Source organism: Callospermophilus lateralis, chromosome 7 (genome assembly GCF_048772815.1).
Source record: "Callospermophilus lateralis isolate mCalLat2 chromosome 7, mCalLat2.hap1, whole genome shotgun sequence".
NCBI classification, from domain to species: domain Eukaryota; kingdom Metazoa; phylum Chordata; class Mammalia; order Rodentia; family Sciuridae; genus Callospermophilus; species Callospermophilus lateralis.
The window spans coordinates 114,329,631-114,354,328 of NC_135311.1; the positions used below are offsets into that span (position 1 = coordinate 114,329,631).

At 39.0% G+C, this 24,698-nt stretch overlaps 1 protein-coding gene across 1 annotated transcript; it reads right to left on the reverse strand.

Moving 5' to 3' along the window:
* Window positions 1-9,317: 9,317 nt before the first annotated feature.
* Zfp69b (ZFP69 zinc finger protein B) lies at window positions 9,318-21,196 on the reverse strand. The gene is made up of 6 exons (XM_077110078.1): window positions 21,070-21,196; window positions 17,551-17,636; window positions 15,714-15,840; window positions 15,357-15,455; window positions 10,352-10,439; window positions 9,318-10,218 (listed from the first exon to the last, which is right to left on the reverse strand). Exons 1-6 carry the CDS (start codon window positions 21,194-21,196, stop codon window positions 9,318-9,320), a joined length of 1,428 nt encoding a protein of 475 aa, XP_076966193.1.
* Window positions 21,197-24,698: the final 3,502 nt, after the last annotated feature.

Consider the following 24,698-nt stretch of genomic DNA (forward strand, 5'->3'; position numbering starts at 1 on the left):
AAAAACTGGGACCACAAAAATTTATATCCTTAGAATAAGGATGAATAAGAAGTGAAACAGCTTTAGAGATATTTGCAGGCTGGAATCAACTTTCCTTTGTTTTTTTGGCTTCAACAACAGGTATTTTATTTTTCACAGTTTTGATACTTGGGAAGTGCAAGATATGTGTCTGGTGAGGGTTCTCTCCTTTTTAAAAAAAATCTTAAGTCATTATCTTTGTTTTAGTCAGTTTTTTTTGCTTTGTGACTAAAAGATCTGACAAGAACATTTTGGAGGAGGAAAAATTTATTTGGAGGCTCAAGATTTCAGAGGTCTCAGTCCATAGACAGCAGACTTTATTCCTCAGGGCTTGAGGTGAGGCAGAACATCACAGGGTAAGAGTGTGGTGTTGGGAGGAAGCAGCTCACATGATGATCAGGAAGAGGAGAGAGAGAGAGAGAGAGAGAGAGAGAGAGAGAGAGAGAGAGAGAGAGAGAGACTGACTCCACTTGCCAGACACAAAATGTTTACCCTAAAGGCATGCCCCCAATCACCCACCTCCTCCAGCCACACCCTATCCACCTTCAGTTACCACTCATTTAATTCCCATCAGTGAATTAACTTACTGCTTAGGTGAGGGATCTCATAACCCAATAATTTCTCCTCCAAACCCCCTTGCATTGTCTCAAACACAAGCTTTTGGGGGACACCTAACATCCAAACCACAACTAGAATGTCAAAAGGACTGTGGACAGTGAAGACAGCACTCAAGAGGGTTCTAAGAAAGAGGACTCTATTAGAATTTGAAGTAGAGTCCATTCACGTTATGTTCTGGCTGAGAAGTTGTCTACATTTGATCCATGTCCTGAGACTTTCTCTGAAGTTGATTTTAAAAGCAATGGTGTAAGGGTAAAAGAAATTGAAGTTAAAGTGTAAAAGTTAAAGTGTAAAAGACCAGGCATTGTAAAGTTTCTAAGCTGCAAGGCCTGAGTTAAAAAGTAAAGGACCAGGTATTGTTACGTTCCTCTGCTACCCCCAAAACCTGAAATTCCTGTAGCTTTTAGGACAATACCCGAACTTCCCAGTAAATATTCCCACTGCCTCTCTGGTTGTTTAATAACCTAGGACCCTGTGTAGCCTGGCACGTAGGCATTCAGGGCCCAAAACCAATCAGTTTGAATGTGTACATGCTGTAGGAATGACCAATCACCCCCGCCCGACCTGTTCCCACCAATGAATGTGCTAATCATGTCTCAGAGTTGTTGTTCAATTTTCCTGTGCCTCATGATGATTTGTTCTGATGTATGCAAAGCCCCAGCCCTCCTCAAAAAGTGTACTTAAACACTGCTTAATCTCAACTCTGGGCTCTGGGCTGCTCTCCCTTCTTGAGTGAGCACAGAGCCCCAGCGCGCTGTATTGGATCCTCAATAAACCCCTTTTGCTATTGCATGAGTTGGTCACTTGGTGGTCTCTTCCTCTGACGTTCGCCGGACCCTTACAATGGACTTAATCTGGTGGAAGAAATTTCTAAGAAGCATAGCATTCAGGAAGTGGCATGGATAGTGCTGGAGGCTTTTAGCCAAAGTTTATTTTGATATTCAGGAGAAGGTAGAAAAGAAAGATTTGAAAAACTTGGACTTCAAAGGCAGGAGTAAAACTGGGGCTAAGGAAGTTTCAAATGATAAAGACATTATAGCCACTAAGGAATGCTAAAGACTTTGCCCCCACATAATAAAACAGATGGCTTGAGGGTGTCTCAGGAGCTGGTAAGACCACACCCATCTCAGGCTCAGGGAGTAAAGGTAAAAAAGAGACCAAAGGGGCATCCTTGCACTAGGAGGCCTAGGAAGTTTTTTCAACATGCTCAGCCACCCAGACACTCAGAGGCTGCTGCCAGTCAGGGTCCCTGGAAGCTTTACCACTGCTCCAGATGGTGGCAACCTTGGTGGCAACCATGTGGTGAGGGTTCTGCAGTAATGCAGGATGCTGGAGTTAGGGAATCATGGGGGCTTCCAAGATTTCAAAGGAAGGTCTAGGAGGCCAGGCACAGTGCAGCAGGGTTGGAGTCCCCATGGACACCCTCTGAGAGGACGAAGTGTGGAGATGTGAGGAGGAAGCCAAAGCTGTCCCGGAGACCCCTGAGATTAAGAAATGCCAGTAACATGGGACATCATCCTAGGAAAGCTACAGGAATTGAACAGAGACAAGCCAACAGAAAGGCCACTTGGGCTGCAACCAACAAGGCCATGAGGCAGAGCTACACAAGTCCTTTGGACAGAATGTCGCTGTGTCATGTGCCCCAGACATGGAGCTTCAGGACTTGTTTGCCAGTAATGCCTTGGTCCTATCCCTTCTTTCTCTACCCATATTTTTCTTTCTTTTTTTTAATATTTATTTTTTTAGTTTTTTTTAAGATGGACACAATATCTTTATTTTACATTTATGTGTTGCTGAGAATGGAAGCCAGTGCCTCATGCATGCTAGGCAAGCTCACTACCACTTGAGGAACATCCCCAGCCCTCCATATTTTTCTTTTTTCTTTTTTTTTTAAGAGAGAGTGAGAGAGGGAGAGAGAGAGAGAGAATTTTTTAATATTTATTTTTTAGTTCTCGGCGGACACAACATCTTTGTTTGTATGTGGTGCTGAGGATCGAACCCGGGCCGCAGGCATGCCAGGCCAGCACGCTACCGCTTGAGCCACATCCCCAGCCCCATATTTTTCTTAATGAAAATATTTATTCTATACCTATACATATTGCATATTTGTAAATCATTTTTTATTTATTCAGGAGCTCATGATGCAAGTTTGCCTTGAATCCCAGAGACTTTGGACTTGAACTTTTGGGCAATTCTGGAACTGTTGAGACATTGAGTGAAGGGAAAGTGAGGAACAAGAGATGGGTAAGTGAGAAATGAAAGACAGAGACAAGGCAGAGTTACACACAAGAGTTTATTTGTCAGAGCTAACAAATAAAGGCTATTTCTCTATAGGATAGAGAGGCAAAACAGGCTTGAGATTTTGGAATTTTATGGGGGAGGCTCAGGAATCAGAGCTGAACAGGTCCTAATGTGGGAAGTTAGGGGTTGGGTTGGTATGAGGAAATGGTGAGTCTTTCTCAGAAACTCCCAAGGGTGGGAAAATGAAATTTTTTCCTTACAATGGTGGCTATCACTAAAGATGGCCATCCAGATGCTAAGCAAGGACCTTATATTTGGGACTTTTGGTAATGGGCTAAATGTATTTTGCATTGTGAGATAGTCATGAACTTTTGGGTGCAAGGGGCAGAATATTATGGTTTGGATGTGGGGTATTCCCCAAAAGCTCATGTGTGAGACAATGCAAGAAGGTTTGGAGGAGAAATGATTGGGTTATGAGATCCCTCACCTAAGCAGTAAGTTAATTCACTGATGGGAATTAAATGAGTGGTAACTGAAGGTGGGTACGGTGTGGCTGGAGGAGGTAGATGATTGAGGGCATGCCTTTGGGGTAAACATTTTGTGTCTGGCAAGTGGAGTCTCTCTCTCTCTCTCTCTCTCTCTCTCTCTCTCTCTCTCTCTCCTCCCTGATCATCATGTGAGCTTCTTCCCCCCACCACACTCTTCCCCTGTGATGTTCTGCCTCACCTCAAGCCCTGAGGAATAGAGCCTGCTGTCTATGGACTGAGACCTCTGAAACCTTGAGCCCCCAAATAAAGTTTTCCTCCTCCAAAATCATTCTTGTCAGGTCTTTCAGTCACAGCCGTGAAAAAGTGACTAAAACAATCTCAGTTTACAAGTTCAACTCTGTGGTTTTATCACGTGCCTGATAAAATATAAACCACCTGTAGAGAAAAGCATTGTTATTTGTGTTAGGTAGTAGCTTGCAATGAGCAGTGAAATGCATAGCAAATTCATAAGTGTTCTTTAAATTACATTAGGGTCTTCTTTAAACTACTTTCAAAGTAGATGAGAAAGCAAAGGGTGGTAGTTAATTTGTAGAAAATAAACAAAAGCAAAGGAACTAATGAGGAAATTAGTCAAAAGAAAGGAATTAATGGGACTAACTCTTGACAGAGTCCATTGATGTTGATGTGAAACTAGGAATTATGACTATAGGTATATCCATCTGTCTGGGAAGGAAATTTTCCTTAGTAGCACAGGTGCACTGATTTCTGACCAGCTATTGACCCAGTGCCCACATTTGTGTGGGATTGACTTATACATAAAAGCCCTCTAAGTAGGGTGGCCATCATGACAGTTCCAGAGAGGACCAACTAAGGTAAAAAAACTCTGATGCCTGACATGAAGGAGGAGTTGAACACCATATTGGCAAAGAGTACACAAAGTGGTCCCCAGTTCTGGTAAATAATCAATTTGGACACAGTGTTGTCTCCTTTGTCATTCTCTGCTCAGATATGGCTCTCTCCTCTCTCTCTCTCTCTCTCTCTCTCTGTCTCTCTCGTTCTCCACTGTGTCATTTTGCTTTTACTTTACTTTCACCTTTCACTTATAATAAAGTTCTCTTATGTGGCTTTTTGTGTATGACTTTAAATTTTCTTTCATCAGAACACAAGAACTGAGATTTGGAGTTTCAGCTCCCCACTTTCCTGTGACAATTGTAGGCTCCCAACTTTTTCTACACATAAGCAATGCCAAACACAGAATTAAAAATAACCAGGGCTCTATGTTACTTGCATCTGGGGTTGATCCCCAGCACACACACAAACCTGATATATGTACACACACACACACACACACACACACAGTCTTTGAGTGAAAGCCAGCAGAAACAACCACCAGAAATAGTCCTGCAAAGAAATTGCTGTTGGAATTATCAGAAGCAAACAATAAAATAATTTTTCCCCTTAAATAAAATAAAAAACAACTGACAATTTTGGTAGGTACATGGAAGCTCTAAAAGTTGATAGTGCAGATGCAAAAAAGAAATACAGATATTATGATAGATAAATACAGTAACAAAATTAAGAACTTGATGGATAAGGATAATAAATCAGACATAGCTAAAAAGACTAAATGAAAAGCTAGGCCAAAAGAAATCTAGAATGAAACAGTAAGAAAAAAACAAACAGAAAAAGAACTTTGGATGTAATTCAATGGTAAGAGCACTTACATAGCATGTATCAAGCCCTGAGTTCAATCTCCAGTACAAAAAAAAAACATATATATATATATATATATATATATATATATATATACACACACACACACACACACACACACAGAGAGAGAGAGAGAGAGAGAGAGAGAGAGAGAGAGAAAAGAAAGGATAGATATGGAGGATACAGTGAGTAGTGAGCAGCAGCTCTAACATAAGTTTGAAAGAAGCTAGGGCAGAGACTGCATTTAAAGACATAAAAAATGAATATTTTTAGTACCTATAAAAGCAACCAGATCACAAATAAAAGACAACAAGTTTCTAGTAAGATAAATTAAAAGAAACCCACACTTAAATACATAGTAAAACTTTAAAATGCTAAAGATCAAAGAGAAACTCTTAAAAACGTCTATGGTCATTTTATAAAATGCCCACTCCTCCTCCGATGAGTGGAGATTCCCCTGGAATGTGAGAAAGACTTGCTTATAAAAAATATAATGTAGTAGATGGGATGGGGTTGTGGCTCAGTGGTGGAGCACTTGCCTAGCAGGGGTGAGGCACTTGGTTCAATCCTCAGCACCACATATAAATAAATAAAATAAAGGTCCATCAACAACAACAAAAAAGAAAATAATGTAGTAGAAATGATAGTGTCCAAAGTTAAGTCATGAAAGATATTGCCATTTCTGCTCTGCACACTCTTTGTGTTGATTCATATCTGGAATGTCCCTCAAAGTCTCGTGTTGAAAGCATGATCACCTAGCAAGGTTCAGAGGTGGGGCTTTCCAAAGTGATTGCATGAGGGCTCTGACCTCATCAATGGATTAATCGCTTCATGCCTAAATGGACTCTGAGGGGAGGGACCAGTACTACCGGGGCATGCCCTAGAAGGGTTTAGCTTCTCCATGGCCCCTTTCTTCCCCTCTCCTCTCCACTCCCTCTCTCTTCTCCTCTTCTCCTTCCTGGATGCCATGAACTGAGCAAGTTTCCTCTGCTCCACCCCTCCACCACGATGTTGGAGCCATTTAACCATGAACCGAATCCCCTGAAATCATGAGCATTTTGTTTACAGCAATGAAAAGCTAACACAGATTGATTCATCTGGGGAAACCCAGCTGAGTTACCAGAATCAACTGTCAGCCATGCAAGTGAGCCAGTGCTAGCCAGGAGTCAGTGCAAAGAGGACAATGAATTGTTCCCTGTTCTGTTACCTCTGTACCCAGTCAAGTCTTCAGATGCCTTCAACTTCAGCTGACATCTCGACTACATTCTGAGCCAGTACTTCCCATATAAGGAGCTTCTTTAATGTTTGACTCATGAATACTTCAAAGTTTATTTTTTAAATCATTAAGTGTTGGGGTTATTTGTTATGCAGCAATCAATAACTAACAACATTGTAAAGCAACTGATAACTAACACAGGAAACATTGTGACAGCCAATATCATCAGCAGTAATGAAAGCCAGAAGATAGCGGAATGAAATTTCCAAAGTGTTGTGAGGAAATAATTGACAACCCAGAATTCAATACATGGTTAAAAACAAAGACATTTTCAGACAAACAAAACCTGAGAGTTTGCCCCTGGCAGACTACATTAAAAGAAATTCTCGAAGTTGAACTTCAGGCAGAAAGAAAATGATTCCAGACAAAAGGATGAAGATGTAAAAAGAACAAATAAAGCAGAAGTTATATGAGCAAATCTAAATCAGCATTAATGATATATACTAAAATAATTTGTGGTTTTACAAAACAGAATTAAAGCCAAGCACAGTAGCACACACATGTAAATCCCAGCAACTGGGGAGGCTGAGGAAGCACTGAAAATTCAAAGCCAACCTCAGCAACTTAGTGAGGCCCTAAGCAACCTAGTAAGACCCTGTTGCAAAACACAAAATACAAAGGGCTGGGTATGTAAAGCACCCCTGGGTTCAATCCCCAATATTAAAGAAAAAAAACAGACTATATCCAAGATCAATAGCATACAGATCAGGAAAGAGGTGAATGGTGTTAAAGTGTTCTACATATTGTATGACTACATGGAGTAGGGTAGAGATATTCATTGTTACTTTTTCCTTCCTTTTCTTTTCTTTTTTTTGTGCTGGAGATCCAACCCAAGCCCTTCCCCAAATTAAGTATGTATTCTGCCACTGAGCTTTGCTCCAGCCCAATACATTTAAATTTTGTAAAAATAAAAAAAAAGTACTTTTTCTGGAAGACATCTTACTGAATATAAAAACCTAGTTAAAAAGTTAATAGTAACTAAGAAAATGAGGTAGGGAAGGGAATAAGTTCAGAAGGGGACACAAACATTTATGACAAGATTGGGGGAAAGTGTATCTTTTTAAGAAAGTGAATCTGGAGCAAGTGGATATTCACATTGACTCATTCACAAAAATCAATCCAGATGGATTGCAGACTTAAATGACAGTTATTTTAGTCAGGTGTTTCACTGCTATGACCAAAAGACCTGACCAGAACAATTTTCTTTTTATAAACTTTGTTTCTTCTTTAATATTTATTTTTTAGTTTTAGGTGGACAGAGTATCTTATTTTATTTTTATGTGGTGCTGAGGATGAGTCCAGTGCCTCATGCATGCTAGGCGAGGGCTCTACCACTAAGCCACAACCACAGCCCTAGAACAATTTTTTTTTTAAATTTCTTTTAGTTGTAAATAGACTTTTATTTTATTTATTTATATATGTTGCCAAGAATCAAACCCAGTGCCTCACATATGCCAGGCAAGTTCACTACCACTAAGCCATAGCCCCAGCCCTGACTAGAACAATTTTAGAGGAGGAAAAGTTTATTTGGTATTCATGGTTTCAGATATCTCAGTCCACAAATGGCCAACTCCACTGTTTTGGAGTGGAGGTGATCAGAACATCATGGTGGAAGAAAGCAGTTCAGGACATGATACCAAGAAGCACAGAGAAAGAGCTCAGCTCTCCAACCACACCCCCTGTGACCCATATCCTCCATTTCCACCCTACCTGCCTATAGTTACCACCCAGTTAATTCCTATCATGGATTAATGCACTGATTAGTTTAAGGCTTTCATAACCCAACCATTTCACCTCAAAACTTTCTTGTATTATCTAATGAATGAGTTTTGGAGGGACACCTCATATCTAAACCAAAATAATGGGTAAAACAAAAAAAGCTTTTAGAAGAAAGTAGGAGAATGTTTTCATGACCTTAAAGTAGGCATAGACTTACTAAATGGGGAAAACTGATAAATTAACTCATATTAAAATTAAAAACCAGATTTTTCAGACACTTCTAGAAAATTTTGGGGGAATATATTTGACAGTATCTACCAAAGTTAAATTTCGACTTAGCAATCCCAGCCCTAGATATATACCTACCAGAAATACACGGTTCAGGGATGGGGCTGTAGCTCAGTGGAAGAGCACTTGCCTAGTATGTGTGAGGTACTGGGTTCGATCCCTAGCAACACATAAAAAATAAATAAATAAAATAAAGGCTTTCTGTCCATCTGCAACTACAAAAAAAATTAAAATAAAAAGAAATATAAAGGTTCAGATTTTCCAGTTTATAAAATCTCAGGCTGAATTTGTGCAAAATGGCAGAGTGGAATAGTTCTTTCAGAAGCCATATAGCCACACCTAAACACATCTACCATGTAGCCTTTTACAGAATAAAAAAAGCATTTGCCAATTCTTGGTCTACAGGAAAAAAAACCAATAATATACATAAGTATCTCATGATAGTGGTTTTAGGTCAATTCTAGAAAGCTCCCTTTATTTCTATGTCCAACACTTTCAGTATACATCTTATAGCTATACAAAAGAATAGAATAAAAGGTTGTGCTATATTTTATTCTGATTTGTTAAAGGGATATTTAAAACAGTGATTCTCAATGGCCAATCCCCAGATCACTGACCTGCCATGAAATTTTCATTTGTCCATAGTGAAAGGTAAAAAGGTAAAGACAACTTTGACAGATTTTCATAGTGTTAATTCAGTATAATGGGCTATTTATCATAATTACATCTTTTCTACATTTTTAAATATTAAAATTCCCTTTTCTGAAACATTGCTGATAATAAGTTGTTAATTTTAAGACAGCAAAATTAGTTGTTGGTAACATTTATCCAATCATTCAATTCTGAAGTATTGTGAGGAAATAATAAAACATAATTGTTCTTAAAATCTAAAGGTTAGGAAACCATTGATTTAGAGGCTTTTGCTCCAATATGGTTTCTCCAATGCTGCATATACTTCATGTATCATTGCCGAAGGAATTTCTTAAATGTGTTTTGCAGTGTCTAATAAGTGAAGAACTACAAATGAAGGCTTTCCCACACTCACTACAGTCATAAGGTTTTTCTCCAGTATGAATTCTCTGATGTTTAGAAAAGGATGAGTCATGCCTAAAGGCTTTCCCACAGTGACTGCACTCATAAGGTTTCACTCCAGTATGAACTCTCTGATGAATGGAAAGATGTATTCTCTGACTAAAGGCTTTCCCACATTCCTTGCACTTATACGGTCTTTCTCCAGTATGAGTTCTCTGGTGCTGAGTTAGGTATGTGCTGTGGCTGAAGTTTTTATTGCATACATTACAAATATAGGGCCTCACCCCAGAATGAATAATCTCATGTTGCCTCAAGTGTCTAATCTGGAAAAATGCTTTTCCACAGTCTTTGCATGTAAATAGTTTCTCTCTAACATGAGTTCTCAGATGCTGGATCAGTCCAATGCTCTGGCTGAAGGCTTTCTCACATATCTCACATTCATAGGGCTTCTCTCCAGTATGAATTCTAACATGTTGAGTAAGGGATGAAGGATGTCTAAAAGTTTTCCCACATTCCTTACATTCATAGGGTTTCTCACCAGTATGGATTCTTTGATGGGGAATAAGGGATGAACTTTGGCTAAAGGCTTTTCCACATTCCTTACATCTGAAAGGTTTCTCTCCAGTATGAATTCTCATATATTCAGTAAGATGAATGAGTTGTTTGAAATATTTTTCACAAATGTTACATTCAAAGGTTTTCATTTTTGTATAACTCCTTGAATGATTCATCAAATCTAAATTGCATTTGTTTTTCTTTCCAGGTGTGTCATTTTTATGGTCTTTTGTTCTTGAAGAACCTGCTAGTCCTGGGGTAATTTTTGAGCTAAAATTAACTTTTTTGTCAAATTGCTTAGATTTTTGGCTTTTCTCTTGAGTGATAATTTTCTTATGGATTGAGGGGATTGGCCCCTCAGGTGAGCTACCTTGGTTTTCCAGGTAACTTTCTGATTTATCACATTTTGAGACTCTTCCCAGAATGTAATTCTTCCCATGAAATTTCATTCTTTAAGGTTGATTCTTTGGTTTCTGTTTTACTCTCCAAGTCTGAAAGAAAGCCAAACATAAAAATGATCCATACTTACTGCAGATCAAAAATTAAACTGCCACAATGAGAACAGATGGGAAAATATACATACTAGCTACAGAAGGTTTGGACTGTCTTCAAAGTGATCCTGCCACCTAAAGAGCTGATATGAAAGCAAGTGAAGAAATGGTAAGAGGAAAGAAGCTTTGAAAACCAACGAGGAGCTCATTCATGTGAATTGCAAAAGGGAATAAACCAAGAAAATAAGGGAAAATATTTAAAAATATGATTAAGAAAAACAGAATTCTAGGGCTGGGTTGTAGCTCAGCAGTGGAGTACTCACCTAATATGTGTAAGGCACTGTGTTTGCTCCTCAGCACCACATATAAATAAACAAAATAAAGGTATTTTGTCCATTTACTATGTGTGTGGGGGGGTGTGTGTGTATACACACACATATATTCTCATATATATATGAGAAACAAGATTTTTTAAAAATATTTTTTGTAGGTCACAACACCTTTATTTTATTTATTTATATGTAGTGCTGAGGAGCAAACCCAGGGCCTCACATGTGCTAGGCAAATGCTCTACCACTGAGCTACAACCCCAGCCATAGAAAAGCAGGATTCTAACACCATATTTCTAAGAAAAAAAAATTTCTTTAAGAGAAAAGTACTTTTGAAAAAATTCTAGTTGGAGATATAGCTCAGTGGTAGTGTGTTTGCCTAGCATGTACAATACCCTGGGTTCATTCCCCACAACCAGAAAACAAGTCTCTCTCTCACACTTTTTAAACATGACAATCACACTTTTTAAACATTACAATGTATGTGAAATGTATGTTTCATATAATTAATTGTGTTATCATATATATTATGTATTAGATAATTACATAAAATATTATATTAGTAACAAATAAGTGGCTTATTATTTAGTCAATGTATTGATTAAAAATGGGGTTGGCCTCCTCCTATCTGAGATGAGATTCTCCATGTCTTAGGATTTGAGAATGCATACACACATTTCCCAGCTATGTCTGTGTAAATGTATATACATTTCTGTATACATGGTTTCACATACATATTTGTTCAGAAAAAGGATCTTGGTATATATACCCAGGTCTGCATTTATTTTGTTGTGGTGCTGGGGATTGAACACAGAGCTTCATACAAGCTAGCCAACTGCTTTACACTGAGATAAACTCCAATTTCTTGTTTTGCTTTATTAATTCAACTATATCTATGAGCCTCCATTTATGTCTTCATGGTTAAACTTTTCTCATTCTAACAACTGCATTGCCTTCTACAGTATGGACAAATGATAATTTAACTTTTCCCACTAAAAATATTTAGATTATCTCCAATTTTTCACTATTACAAGCTAATTATAATTGTGGAATTAGCACACCACAATCTACATTACTATGCATTTATTCTTGTACACTCTTGCCATATTCCACTGGATTTTCTGCAGAGAAACTCTTGTTGTGAGTACACTCAGTAAACAAAGGCCCCTTAACCTCCTCACTCCCTGAATTTGATCAGTCTTTATAATTTTGCTACCTCTTATGAAGTAGAAAATGGTTTCTCAATGTGTGAGAAAATTCTATATAAGGATAAAACTATCTATTCTATCCACAGTATAACTGGCACATTTTGGGGGAGAGGTACTTTCTATGATATTTACTCTTTCATCTCTATGCCCATTTTGGTTCCTTCCATTCTAAAGTATCAATATTTCCTGCCCAGAGATAAATCTTATTCCCTAGGACTAATCTCACTTTTGCAATCACACATAAAAAGGGCTCAGGTATAGCCGAATAAATTCTGGAATGGGCTTAAAAGGCAAGCAAGGATTTTGAGATTCCTTATTTCAGGGAATAGGGAGTAACATAAGGTGCATGCCTGTAATCCCAGCAATTTGGGATGCTGAGGGGGAGGATCCCAAGTTCAACATTAGCTTCAGAAACACAGTGAGATTCTAAGCAACTTAGTGACATCCTGTCTCAAAATAAAAAGGACTGTGGATATGGCTCAGTGGTTAAGTGCCCTGCATTCAATTGGGGGAAAAATAATAGAAAAAAGTGATAAGTTACATGGCCAAATCTGGTAGTAACATTCAAGATGATTCAAAACAAGAAAATAAGACATCAACAAATTCAACTAGAAATTATAATACAGGTATAAAATGATTAAACTCACCACTGCAACAAAAATAAAAGTAGAGGGATGGGATTGTGGCTTAGTGGCAGAAACTTGCCTTGCATGTATGAGGCACTAGGTTCGATCCTTAGGACCACATAAGAATAAATAAATAAAATAAAGGCATTGTGTCCATCTAAAACTAAATAAATAAATAAATAAAAGTAGAAGCAAAACTAACAAGTAATATCAAGGAAGAAGGATAGGGAATAAAGGCAAACCTAAGTAGAAATATGAATATATTCTTTTTTAATTTTTTAAATTTGTAGATGGATATAATATCTTTATTTTATTTATTTTTATGTGGTGCTGAGGATTGAACCCAGTGCTTCACACTTGGTAGGCAAGAGCTCTACCCCTGAGCTGCAACCTCAGCCCAATACATTCTTGCTAATACCATGATTTCCAGAGACTGAAAGAACAGGGTAAGTCAGCATGAGAAACCTGTTTAGGAGAGAAGACAATTTCTGTTTTTTAATTTTCTGGGTTTGAAGTGACAACAGTGCTTCTGTATAGAGATGATATAAATGTCAGACTATGTGGCTATGGAGTTCATATGGATGAACAAAGCAGTGGTGAAAATTCAAGCATGGAACTGAGAGATGAAAATATCACAATATATTTGTGGGAGTTTCCACAGAAATACAACAGTAGTATAAAAGACAAGAGGCTCCTTGGAGATTGTGGCACAGACTATGGATGGTCACTGAAATCTGTTCTCCCCATTTTTGGACATACAACTAAATTATATCTCCCAATCTCCCTAGAATTAGATTGAGTGAGATAACAAAGGTCTCCCTTGCTAAGTGAATGAGAGGAAAGTGATGTGAACCACTCTAGGCTGGACCATTTAAACTTCCTAAATGAGCTCCTTTGTGCTCCTATTCTACGCTAGCTACATGCAGATACTGAGGAAACCCCAGGGATGGTGGCGCCACAGAGTAGAAGTAACCCTGGTCTCCGAGTTGCGAAATAAAACTGTCAACTGACCTAAACAATTCCTTCACACCAGTATATGATTAAAAAAAATTCTATGTGAGGTAATTTATGGTTCAAAATGTGCTGTGGAATTTTAAAGTCTATTTGTTGTAGTACGTTAGCCTATCTTAACAAAGCAGGAAATTGCATATCTGCCTTTCAAAACACACTGAGAGCTACTGAAAAAGCAACAGGAGGAAGAGCAGAAAACAATTATTAATCTACCTGGTGGAGGAAAGGATACCAAGGTGGTGAAATCTATACAACCTAATGCTGCCATCTAGAATAATGGTATGAGAACTATAGAGTCAGGATGATTAGAATTAAAATATTGATTCCTGACAGATATGGTGGTGCATACCTCCAGCTACTCAGAAGGTAAGAAGATCACCAAATTTGAGGCAAGTCCAGTCAACACAGACATAATCTGTGCCACAATCTCTGAGGAGCCTCTTGTCTTTTATACTGCTGTTGTATTTCTGTAGAAACTCCCACAAATGCATTGTGATATTTTCAGCTCTCAGTTCCATGCCTGCATTTGTCTGTATTTGGGAGACTTATTTTCACCACTGCTTTGTTAATCTACATGAACTCCATAGCCACATAGCTTGACATTTACAGCATCTCTATACAAAAGCACTGTTATCACATCAAACTTTGTCTCAAAAAAAGAAAAGACTGGGAACTGTAAGTCAGTAGTTAGGCAACTGCCTAGAATGTGGGAGATCTGGGGATCAAATACTAACTAATTGGTACAAATTTCTTTTTTTTTTTCCCTCCAGGAACTGGGGATTAAATTCTGGGGGTGCTCTACCACTGAGCTATATCCCCATTCCTTTTTATTTTCTATTTTGAGACAGGATCTCACTAAATACCTTGCCTCAATCTCCCAAGCTGCTGGGATTAAAGCATGCACCACTGCTCCTGGATGTATAAATTTCTTAACCAGCCTTCTTTCCCTCATTTGTAAGATGGAGGTAGTATGGAATTTCTGAGGCAAGTGTGGTAAAAACCTGTCATCATTACTTTTCTTAGACGTTGAAAAAGACTGTTAAAAGCTGTTAGAATTGCCAGGTGCAATGGCCCATGCCTGTAATTCCAGAGGCTGGGGAGGCTGAGACAGAAGGATTTCGAGTTCAAAGCCAGCCTCAGCAATGGTGAGGAGCTAAGCAACTCAGTGAGATCCTGTCTCTAAATAAAATACAAAATAGGGCTGGGGATGTGGCTCAGTGGTTGAGTGCCCCTGAGTTCAATTCCTAGTACCAAAAAAAAAAAAAAAAAAAAAAGCTGTTAGAATTGGTAAGAAGGAATTCTCTAGTGATTTCTCAAAGAGTCATAAGTTAAAAAGAGAATTAGAATTGAAGCTCTGATCACAGGATAAGAATTAGAAAAATAAAATAAAATGAAATCTTTGAGAGAGTGAAACCAATGATAAAATGACAGAATGAGTGAGCTGTGTTTAATGAGAAGAGACCTGTGAACTTCAGATATACAAAGGAAAGAAGCTATGATCAGAGCAAAGCTTGGAACACTGGACCAAGGGAAGATTACAAAATCAGGTCAAGAGAAAGATCAAGAAGGCATCTCTTTTTCTGTGACTCCATAGAGACTAGCAAAAAGATATACACGTGGGAAGCGGGTGAAAGGTGGAAAATTAAGCTTTCTTGTGTGCACCATCTCCCCATGGCCTGGAGAAGGCTTTCGGGGAATTTTCTGGCCAACAACATCATAAGGCCCTACCTGCCTCACCCTTACCTGAACATGAACCTTCTGAAATCTTTTTCTCCATCAGCCATGGTTCTTCTCCTTTCTCCAACTGGGAAATCACAACAGGTTTGCAAAGTTGATATCCTGCTAATGGAAAATAAAAGACTGTACATGTTGAGGTCAAAGAACCATCCCAAGAATTTAAAAAATAACCCTCTGGTACTCAGCCTTATGAAGGATAGAATAGTAACAGTGAGGCAAAAGACCACAGCAATTCAGACATGGTGTTCAGAAGGTACTAGAAATCTCTAGTACAGAATCAAAAACCCAAGCAAAGTCCTTAGTTTGGAAATAAGAATTTTCTTCCAATAGGGAACCAATTTTACAAGGGGAATCAATCCTTACCCACTGAGACCAGGTTCCCATAGTTCTCCAGCATCACCTCCCGGTAGAGATTCTGGTGATCAAGGGCCAGTTGCCCCCACTCCTCCTGAGTGAAGTCCACAGATACATCCGTGAAGGTTAACAGTTCCTAGAACATCAAACACATTCCTTTCAAGCCAGAGTTCAGGAAGTTGTTCTGACCTTGTCTAGATGCAAAAAGATTCCAGTCAAGTTTTCCTGGATACTTGCTTGATAATTATTTGCCTGATTCCCTGTTGGATATTTTAAATCAAAGCACAAAGCATGTAAGTTGCAATTTGGTTGAAAGGAAAACACTCATGAAATATTAAGAAGGTCACAAAATGGTATGTAAAGTAATTTAGATTAAGGACAAAACCATTCAGGAATATTTGGGGAAAAGGAGAGTTCAAAGAGGACTAAGGCCACAAAACAGGGACCTTTGTTGGGCTGAAAGAACTGACCAAAGTAAGAATACTTTAGAATGAGCAAAATATCCTTAGTTAGGTTTCTCTATTAAATAAGTAAAGTTGGGGCTGGAGATGTGGCTCAAGCGGTAGCGCGCTCGCCTGGCATGCGTGCGGCCCGGGTTCAATCCTCAGCACCACATACAAACAAAGATGTTGTGTCCAACGATAACTGAAAAATAAATATGAAAATTCTCTCTCTCTCTCTCACTCTCTCTTTAAAAAATAAATAAATAAATAAGTAAAGTATGAGAGAACAGAAGATTTTAGAAGGGAGCATGAATTCTGCCTTCTAAGGAAAGATGGATTGTAAAGTACCAGTATCTTCTCTGATATTCAGACTTATGAAGGATAGAGTATAAACACATTCCTTCTCTTGCTATACTTGTGCCCCAGGGGCTTGATCAAAAATTTCTCTTAAAGGTCAGCTAAAGAGTGACTTCCAAGGATACTGGTACCTGATTCTTTTAAAATGTTACTTAATGGACCTGGTGTGTAGCTCAGTTGTAAAGTATTTGCCTAATAAGTCCTAGGTTCAATCCTAGGACTGCAAGTAAGTAAAATAAAATTAAAATAAATATATTTTTTAAATTAAAGGCTGTTTAAAAGTAAAATAAGGGGGCTGGGGATATAGCTCAGATGGTAGAGTGCTTGCCTGGCATTTTAAGGCCCTGGGTTCAATCCCCAGCACCACAAAAAAAAAAAAAAAAAAAAAAAAAAGAAAGAAAGAAAGAAAGAAAGAAAAAGTAAAATAAAATGAGCCAGGCACAGTGATGCATGCCTGTAATCCTAGTGATTTGGGAGGCTGAGGCAGGTAGCTCACAAGTTAGAGGCCCAGCAGCAGGTAGCTCACAAGTTAGAGGCCAGCCTCGACAACTTAGCCAGATACTCAGCAACTTAGAAAGACTCTGTCTCAAAATAAAACACAAAAAGAAGTGGGAATGTATTTCAGTGGTAAAGCACCCCTGAGTTCAATCATAGTACATAAAAAAACAAAATGTTGTTCAAAATATCCAATGTTTTATTTATTTAATGTTTGTCTTTCTCCCAGATAGTTTCTGAGTTTTAAAGGCAATACTTCCACTCTCACATGCACCTCAACACAATTTTTAAATTTGTTGGATAAATGACTGGAGGTCTGCTTAAAACGAAAGGTTTAATGAAGAGGGTTATACCAGAGAGGAATCAACTGATGCCACCAAGGTTCCTGAGGAAGAAGAGACTACAAAAAAAAAAAAAAAAAAAAAATCCAAGAGATAGAGTCAAAGAAAATCCAAGTTTGGAGATCAGCAGGGGATGTAGCTCAGTGGGAGAGTACTTGCCTAGCACATGGGAGGCCCTGAGTTCATCCTCAGCAGGAATCTCCAGCTCACCTGGGATCCCGCTGTCAGGAGCCCAGGAGTCATTTCATCCTTGCAACTTTCTCCCTGGGACTCATCAACTTGCTGAGATGGCAGAGCTGGGGAAAGAAAAGAACCATGAAGGTGGCATCTTCCCAAATCCCCCAAGGAGAAAAACTACACGCGCAGATTCATTGAATGGGGCTCCTCCCCTAATATACTCACAAAGAGGGACATTAAGAGCAACTCAAAAGTAGCCCAAGCTTCCTTAATGAGGAGGACCTGCAGTGTGTTGCTTAGGTATTAAGGGTCAGTGCTGGTCCCAAAACAGATCTCTCAGGTCACTCCTTTGTTCAAAAATCCTCAGAGATTCCCCATGACAAGAAAGAAAAATCCAGATACTTCACCGTGAACTTCAAAACCCTTCACAACCAGTCCATAACTACTTCTCCAAGGGTTAGCCTTCTCTAATTGCTATCTTTCAGCCACTAGACACACCTGCCCACACAATCCTGTTCATTCCTTGAATGTACTTGGACAGGACTCAGCTCAGTACTTTTCTCCAAATCCTATACTTTGTGAAAACTTAGAATATCTTTCAGGCCCAGTTCAAGTGAAATTATCTCAGACACCCTTAATGAGAAAAAAGTTTCTTTCCCTCAATTAAGTATGCACATATGGGGAGAAACTGGACCTTGTTGATTTTTTTCTCTGCTAAAATGCTAAGAATAAACCATGCCAAGATGCTAGAATTTGAGAATTAAAGGCTGAAACTGAGGTATTAAAAATATGAACTAAATAAAATAAAAAATAGGGCTGGGGGTGTGGCTCAGTGGTCAAGTATCCCTGAGTTCAAACTCCAGCACCCTCCCCCCAAAAAATATGGACTATAGGGGCTGGGGTTATAGCTCAGTGGTAGAGCACTTGCCTGGAATGTGTACAGCAGTTCAATCCTCAGGACCACATAAAAATAAATAAATAAAACAAAGAAATTATGTCCATCTTCAACTAAAAAAAAATTTTTTTAAAAATCTGAACTATTTGGGCTGGGGGTGCAGCCCAGTGGCAGAGCACTTGCTTGGCATGCATGAGACACTGGGTTTGCTTCTCAGCACTACATAAAAATAAACAAATAAGGGGCTGCTGGTGTGGCTCAAGTGGTAGAGTGCTAGCCTAGCACATGTAAGGCACTGGGTTTGATCCTCAGCACCACATAAAAATATTGTATCCACTTAAAACTAAAAAATAAATAAATAAAATAAATGCATGCTGTCAGTCTACAACTACAAAAAAAAATTTTTAAAGTACAAACTATAAATTAAGGCCCATGAATTACTGTCTTGTATTTTACTACACCTTTACATCCTGAATAGTGGGCACCCATATAATTAAGGTTTGTCATTTATCTATCCGTATTTTTCTGAACCATTTCAAAGTTGCAGGCATCATAAGGTCGCTACCTATCTTTGCTGGCAACCTAATCCTGGGTTCACAAAATCTGACTATTCCAATAACTCAAGAAAATGACAAAGAAAGCACATAACCACACAGACTTACCTTTTCAATAATCTGGAGCTGGCTCTGTGACATTAAGGGTCCTTGGAAAGAGAGAGAGCCACTGGAATTCTTTATTCTTATATAGGGAATACACAAGGGGAGGTTCCATGGAACATTCTATCCCCAAAAAGGCAAAGGGGCAGGATTACAAAGGAACAGGTGAGTGTAGATCAACCCCCACAGGTGATGCCTACACCTGGAGCCATGCTTGCTATCCAAGCTGGGACAATGCCCAAGTCAATGAAATTAGTAATTGGCCAGGGCCCCACGGAATCAGGACTTGAAGGCGTCTGCATCCATGGCAGCTCCCAACAATAATACTTCAACTCTAAATATTTCAAATAAGAATATTCTTTGTATAACCATAATATCATGTATCATAAATAAGAAAATTATTGTTATGGAATTACTGTTAATTCCATAGTATCATCCATATTCATATTCAGTCCATACTCACATTCCCTCAACTGTTCCCAAAGTTTCTTTTATTCTGGATTTTTTCCAATCCAGGAGTTAATCAAGTTCAAACATTCAGAGTGGTAGTTACCTCTAATCTATCACTCTAGAATGGTACTTCTATTTTCATGACACTGACTTTTACTGAAGAGCCCAGAACAGTCTGATTGCATTCTCAAGGTTTACTTTACTTCTTCCCCTAAATTTTCTGTAAACAAGAAGTTCAATCTGTAAGCTTAATTTAGGATCAAGCAAAATATTTTTGTGGATGCTATGTGTATATATAGCATTGTCCATAAACTACAAAATGCCAAGTTATTCCATTATTGGGATATTTGATTGGGATGGTGTTCACCAGACCTCACCATTGGAAAAACCATGATCTTTCCTTGACATTTAGCAAGTAATCTGTAGGGTGTAATATTCTAAAACCATGTGAGTATCTGTTTCCTATCAACCTTTCAATTATTTCATTTGCCATAAAATATTAGTTATTACTGGCAGTGATTTTATAGAAAATTCTATAAATAGCTTCCCCTCACCAACTGAAGATGTAAAAGGCAAGATAAATGCATCATTCAATCACATAATAATTTATTTTCTTTCTCTTTGTTTTTTTGTGGTACTTGAAATTAAACTCAGGAGCACTTTATCACTGAACTACATCCCCCCAACCCTTTTTAAAAAAAAATTTTTTTTTTTTTTGAGACAGGATCTTGCTCAATTGGTAAGGCTAGCCTTGCACTTGTGATTCTCCTGCCTCAGCCTCTCAAGTCGCTGGGATTACAGGTGTGCATCACCATGCCTGGCCATAATAATCTATTTTCAAAGTAAGAAATCAGTGTATTAACCACCTCCAATATTTGCAAATGAGCCTTTCTCTCTTCTCTACTTAAAAAAAAATTTTTGTAATTGTAGATGGACAACATGCCTTTATTTTATTTATTTATTTTTATGTGGTGCTAAGGATCAAACCCAGTGCCTCACATGTGCTAGGCAAGTGCTTTGCCACTGAGCTGCAGCAACAGCCATCTTTCTCTATTCTAAGAGAAAGAACATGTGGAACTTTTATTTATTCAAGGTATTACAATCAATAAAGAACACAAACTGTCCATAATTTGTCCTTTGGGATTCTCTTGAACCTGGGTCCCACAACCTTTGGACATATGTCCACCAGTCTTTAAGCTCTTCCTTGTTTTCTAGCACAAGATACTCCAGGTATGTTCTCTGCTGCCTTCTGCTTCTGACCTAACTACCAACTCCATTCTGCTCTTCAAGTGGGTGGTGAAGATAAAAAAAAAAAAAAAAAAAAAAAAAAGTAACATACACAGCCATGACACTGAAATATTGGTTTTGAGCTGAAGTGACTCTACTACTTAAGAAAACCCTAGACCACCCCAAACCCATTATCAAGAACTCCAAAGACTTTTCACCCAGCTGTCTTCCCAGAGATGCTTCTACTCCCTGGTTCTACCTTCCTTCCCACACTGGAGGAGAATGCTTCCCTCCCTCCCCACCCCCACCCCACCCCATTCTCACCTTCTGCTTCAAATATTTTAGTCACATCCTCCCACAGGGGCGCCCCCTCCTTGGCCTTCCTTGGATGGTGCAACTTCACCCAGGTGCTGGCCTTGGTGGGCAGGGTGATCAGGAGCTGCTGTGGCATGATGACTTTTGCACTCCTTTCCCAGGGTCTCTGCCTCTTCCACAGTCCTGACTGGGCTTGTCCACTTTCTGATGAGGAAACTGCTGGGACCCCAGACGGGGGGTTTCACAGCTGTACCAGCCTCCTCTAATAACCAACTCCTGCTCCTCCGTGTCCTCAGTCTCAGGAACCAGCGAGGAAATACAGTACCATAATCTGGGGTGTGGCTTTTTTTGTCAATGGCTCTCAAGACACATCCCCCACCTTGGATTAACCTGTCTCAGCAGGCAGCTAGACGGCTCCAGGTATTTATTGAGCCACCCCACCCGCTACAGTCTCCTGGAGATGCTGAGCAAAAAACATTAGTGTCAACAAAGTATCAAAGTATCAAGAAGCCTCAGTTATACCTATTATACCCTAAAATATTCAGAAAAGATGGAAGGAAATGGTGGATAAAAAAACATGGTCCAAAAACCTGAAGGTGTCACTAAACACAAAGAGATGAAGATCCCAATTCCTTGTTACAGGCACGATTATGCTTAAAGCAGTCTGCGATTTGGAACCGCAAAGGATCTGGGTGTGAATCCCAGCTCCTTCCCTTCACTGAGGCAAATGACGTCAACGCTCCATCCGGGTTCTCCCTCCCTAACCGAAAGGCTACACCTCGTTTGCGGGCAACGGCGCAGGAACCTTTTCGCAGCTTGGGTTTGAGTCAACCGCGCGGCATCGGGGCGCACCGCGCGCGGCAGGGTGACGGCGAGCAGTTCTGGGGCTTCAGGGCTCATTGCCCTCCCCAATCCCTGGAGCGTCCCCGTGCCCCCGCTCACCGGCGGGACAGCACACCCGCTTCTCGGCCGCAGCCAGCAGGACTCAGCGCAGTGCGCCCACGGTGCCGCGTAGCGCCGGGGAGGCCAGCGCAATACGCCTGCGTGGTGGCCTCGCGTGTCTTTCCCGGCGTCCTCCGCCAGATCGGGGCTGGGTGCTCGCCCCGCCCCTGGTCCTCACGATTGGGACACCCAGAATGCGAACCCAATAAGCCAGCCCCACTTATAAGAAAGGAGATGGCACCTTGTGCCCCCTGCCGAGGGTTCACGTCAAAGTGTCTACCGTGGACCTTTCAGCTTTTGACAAAAAATAACGACTGGCATCACTTTTTTGTTAAACTCCATGGATACTACGTTCTTGAATAATATGTATATGGAAAAAGGCTAAAAATTGAATGTATTGCAGTGTTTATTTAAAGAATACAACCAGGTAGCTTTCTGTTCTACCATTCAATAAAAGTTCTCACGTTAATTGCCTTCCTTACATTTCTGAAATGTCAGAAAAAAACCACAAAACCAGGAAAATAGTGGTAACCTGTAATCTCAGCTAACAGGGGTAACCGTTGCTAACATTTGATGCGCAGTCTGCCCTATACTCACACACTTCGTTTGTTTTTCACACATTTTAAGATATTTACCATAGAAGTCGGGCTCGGTGGTGCACACCTGAAATCCCAGCGGCTCAGGAGGCTGAGACAGGAAGATTGCGAGTTCAAAGCCAGCCTCAGCAACAGAGAGGCACTAGGAAACTCAGTGAGACTCTGTCTCTAAATAAAATACAAAATAGGGCTGGGCACAGGGCTCAGTGGTCGAGTGCCCCTGAGTTCAATCCCCAGTACCAAAAAAAAAAGACATTTGCCATAGAAATTATTATACTCTAATGCTGTTTTATTGCTGGATTGTCTCCCCTCAACAAAATAGTTGTACATTGTTCCAAATACTGTACATTTCTCCATTAATAGCTTCCAAAAAATAACAGTTTAGAAAATAGACTATGGGACTTGCCAGCCACTATGAACTGAATGTGGACCTTCAGAATTTATGTTGAAACCCTAACCCTCAATGTGATTGTTATCTAGAGATAGTATCTTCATGGAAGTAATTAAAATTAAATAAAGTTAAAGTGTGGGACACTGATCTAATGACTTTTCTGTTCTTATAAAAAGAGACACCAGAGGGCTCTTCTCTACTCTCTTTCTCTATCCAGTCACTGGGAAGGAAAGGCCATGTGAGGACTTCAGGAGCAGGCTCTGTCTGCACGTCAGGAATAGAATCCTAGTTAGAAAACTACTCCTGCTGGACCCTGATCTGGTCCCCCAAACTGTGAGAGAATAAATTTCTATTGTTTAAACTACATAATCAATTAGTATTTTGTTGTAGCGGCCCAAACCATCTAATATGTGAGCATAAGTATTTATAATTATGAGACTTTGTTCTAAGTGCATTACATATTCTAGCTTGTCTAGCCATCATAACAACACTTTGACCTAACTACTATTACTATTCTCACTTTACAGAAAAGAAAACTGAGGTTTGGGGAAATTAAATAACTTGCTCAAAATCATACTGCTTACAAATGGTGGATCCAGGAAGTCTATGTTCCTATTTGCTACTCAATAAAACACAGCTTAAATTGTTAGTGGTAGAACCTAGGTAGTAGTACATGGATGTTCACTATAAAATTCCTTCAATTTTTCTATTATGTGTTAATATTTTTATAATAAAATGTTGGAAAAATAAAACAGCTAATAAACAACAAAATCACACAGGACATTATAAATAAAACTACAAAAATTATTGATTTAAAATGGAAAGAATAGTGATATATAACATATAAAAAAGGAGCAAGGTTATTTGGGGGACATATACTGAGCTTACCCATAATCCTGAAAGTGATAGATGCATAAATGCCATCTTTACTGGTTTGATTAAAAGTAACTCCTTATAATTATCAATGATTGCAAACCCAGGAAAACTACCATTACTGTGATGTTTCCGAATACTACCAAACAGCCTAACATATCTGTAATTGTCAAGATAATTATTAAATTGTTAAGAAAAAATGACAGTTTTAGCAGAGCCTAGTGACCCATGTTTATAATTCCAGCTATTCAGTTTGGCCTGGACATCTTAATGTAAAGTCTTTGTAGGCAAAAAGATGCCTAAAATAAATTTACTATATAGATGATGCATCTGGAAAAAAATTGTAAGCCAATAACAAAAATCTATATTTGTATGAATCTAAACCAACATTTATTTTAAGATACACCATTATTTTCTGTACCATTAATTATTTTGAGTAATGCCTCAAAATAAATTTTTTGGTAGGGAAATCATTTATCAAAATAAAAAATTTTTAAAAGAGCTGGGCAGATAGCTTAGTTGTAGGATCACTTGCCCAGCATACATAAGGCCCTGGGTTCAAAGCCAGGAACTGAAAAAAAAAGACCCATTTTTATAGGAAAAAAATATAACTTTTATATATGCTGTATATATAATGGAAGCCATATATATAATTATATATATATATATTGAAGTTAGCACAAATATTGGAAGAGTCATGCTGATGACATGATAGAATATCTACAAAAACCCAAGTCTTAAGTCAAATTTATTTGAATCAATAGAAGAATTGGCATAAGGTAGATACCTTACATGTATGTATAGAGGTATATAGCTCAGTGGCACAGTGCTTGCCT

What these genes read in the sequence shown, in the direction of transcription:
- Zfp69b (XM_077110078.1), bottom strand. Translation starts at nt 21,196, where the DNA reads ATGCCACAGCAGCTCCTGATCACCCTGCCCACCAAGGCCAGCACCTGG. An exon ending in TCCTGACAGCGGGATCCCAG is followed by an intron (nt 15,841 to 17,550) that starts GTGAGCTGGAGA and finishes TTGATGTTCTAG; the next exon opens with GAACTGTTAACCTTCACGGA. An exon ending in TGGGAACCTGGTCTCAGTGG is followed by an intron (nt 15,456 to 15,713) that starts GTAAGGATTGAT and finishes ATTTTCCATTAG; the next exon opens with CAGGATATCAACTTTGCAAA.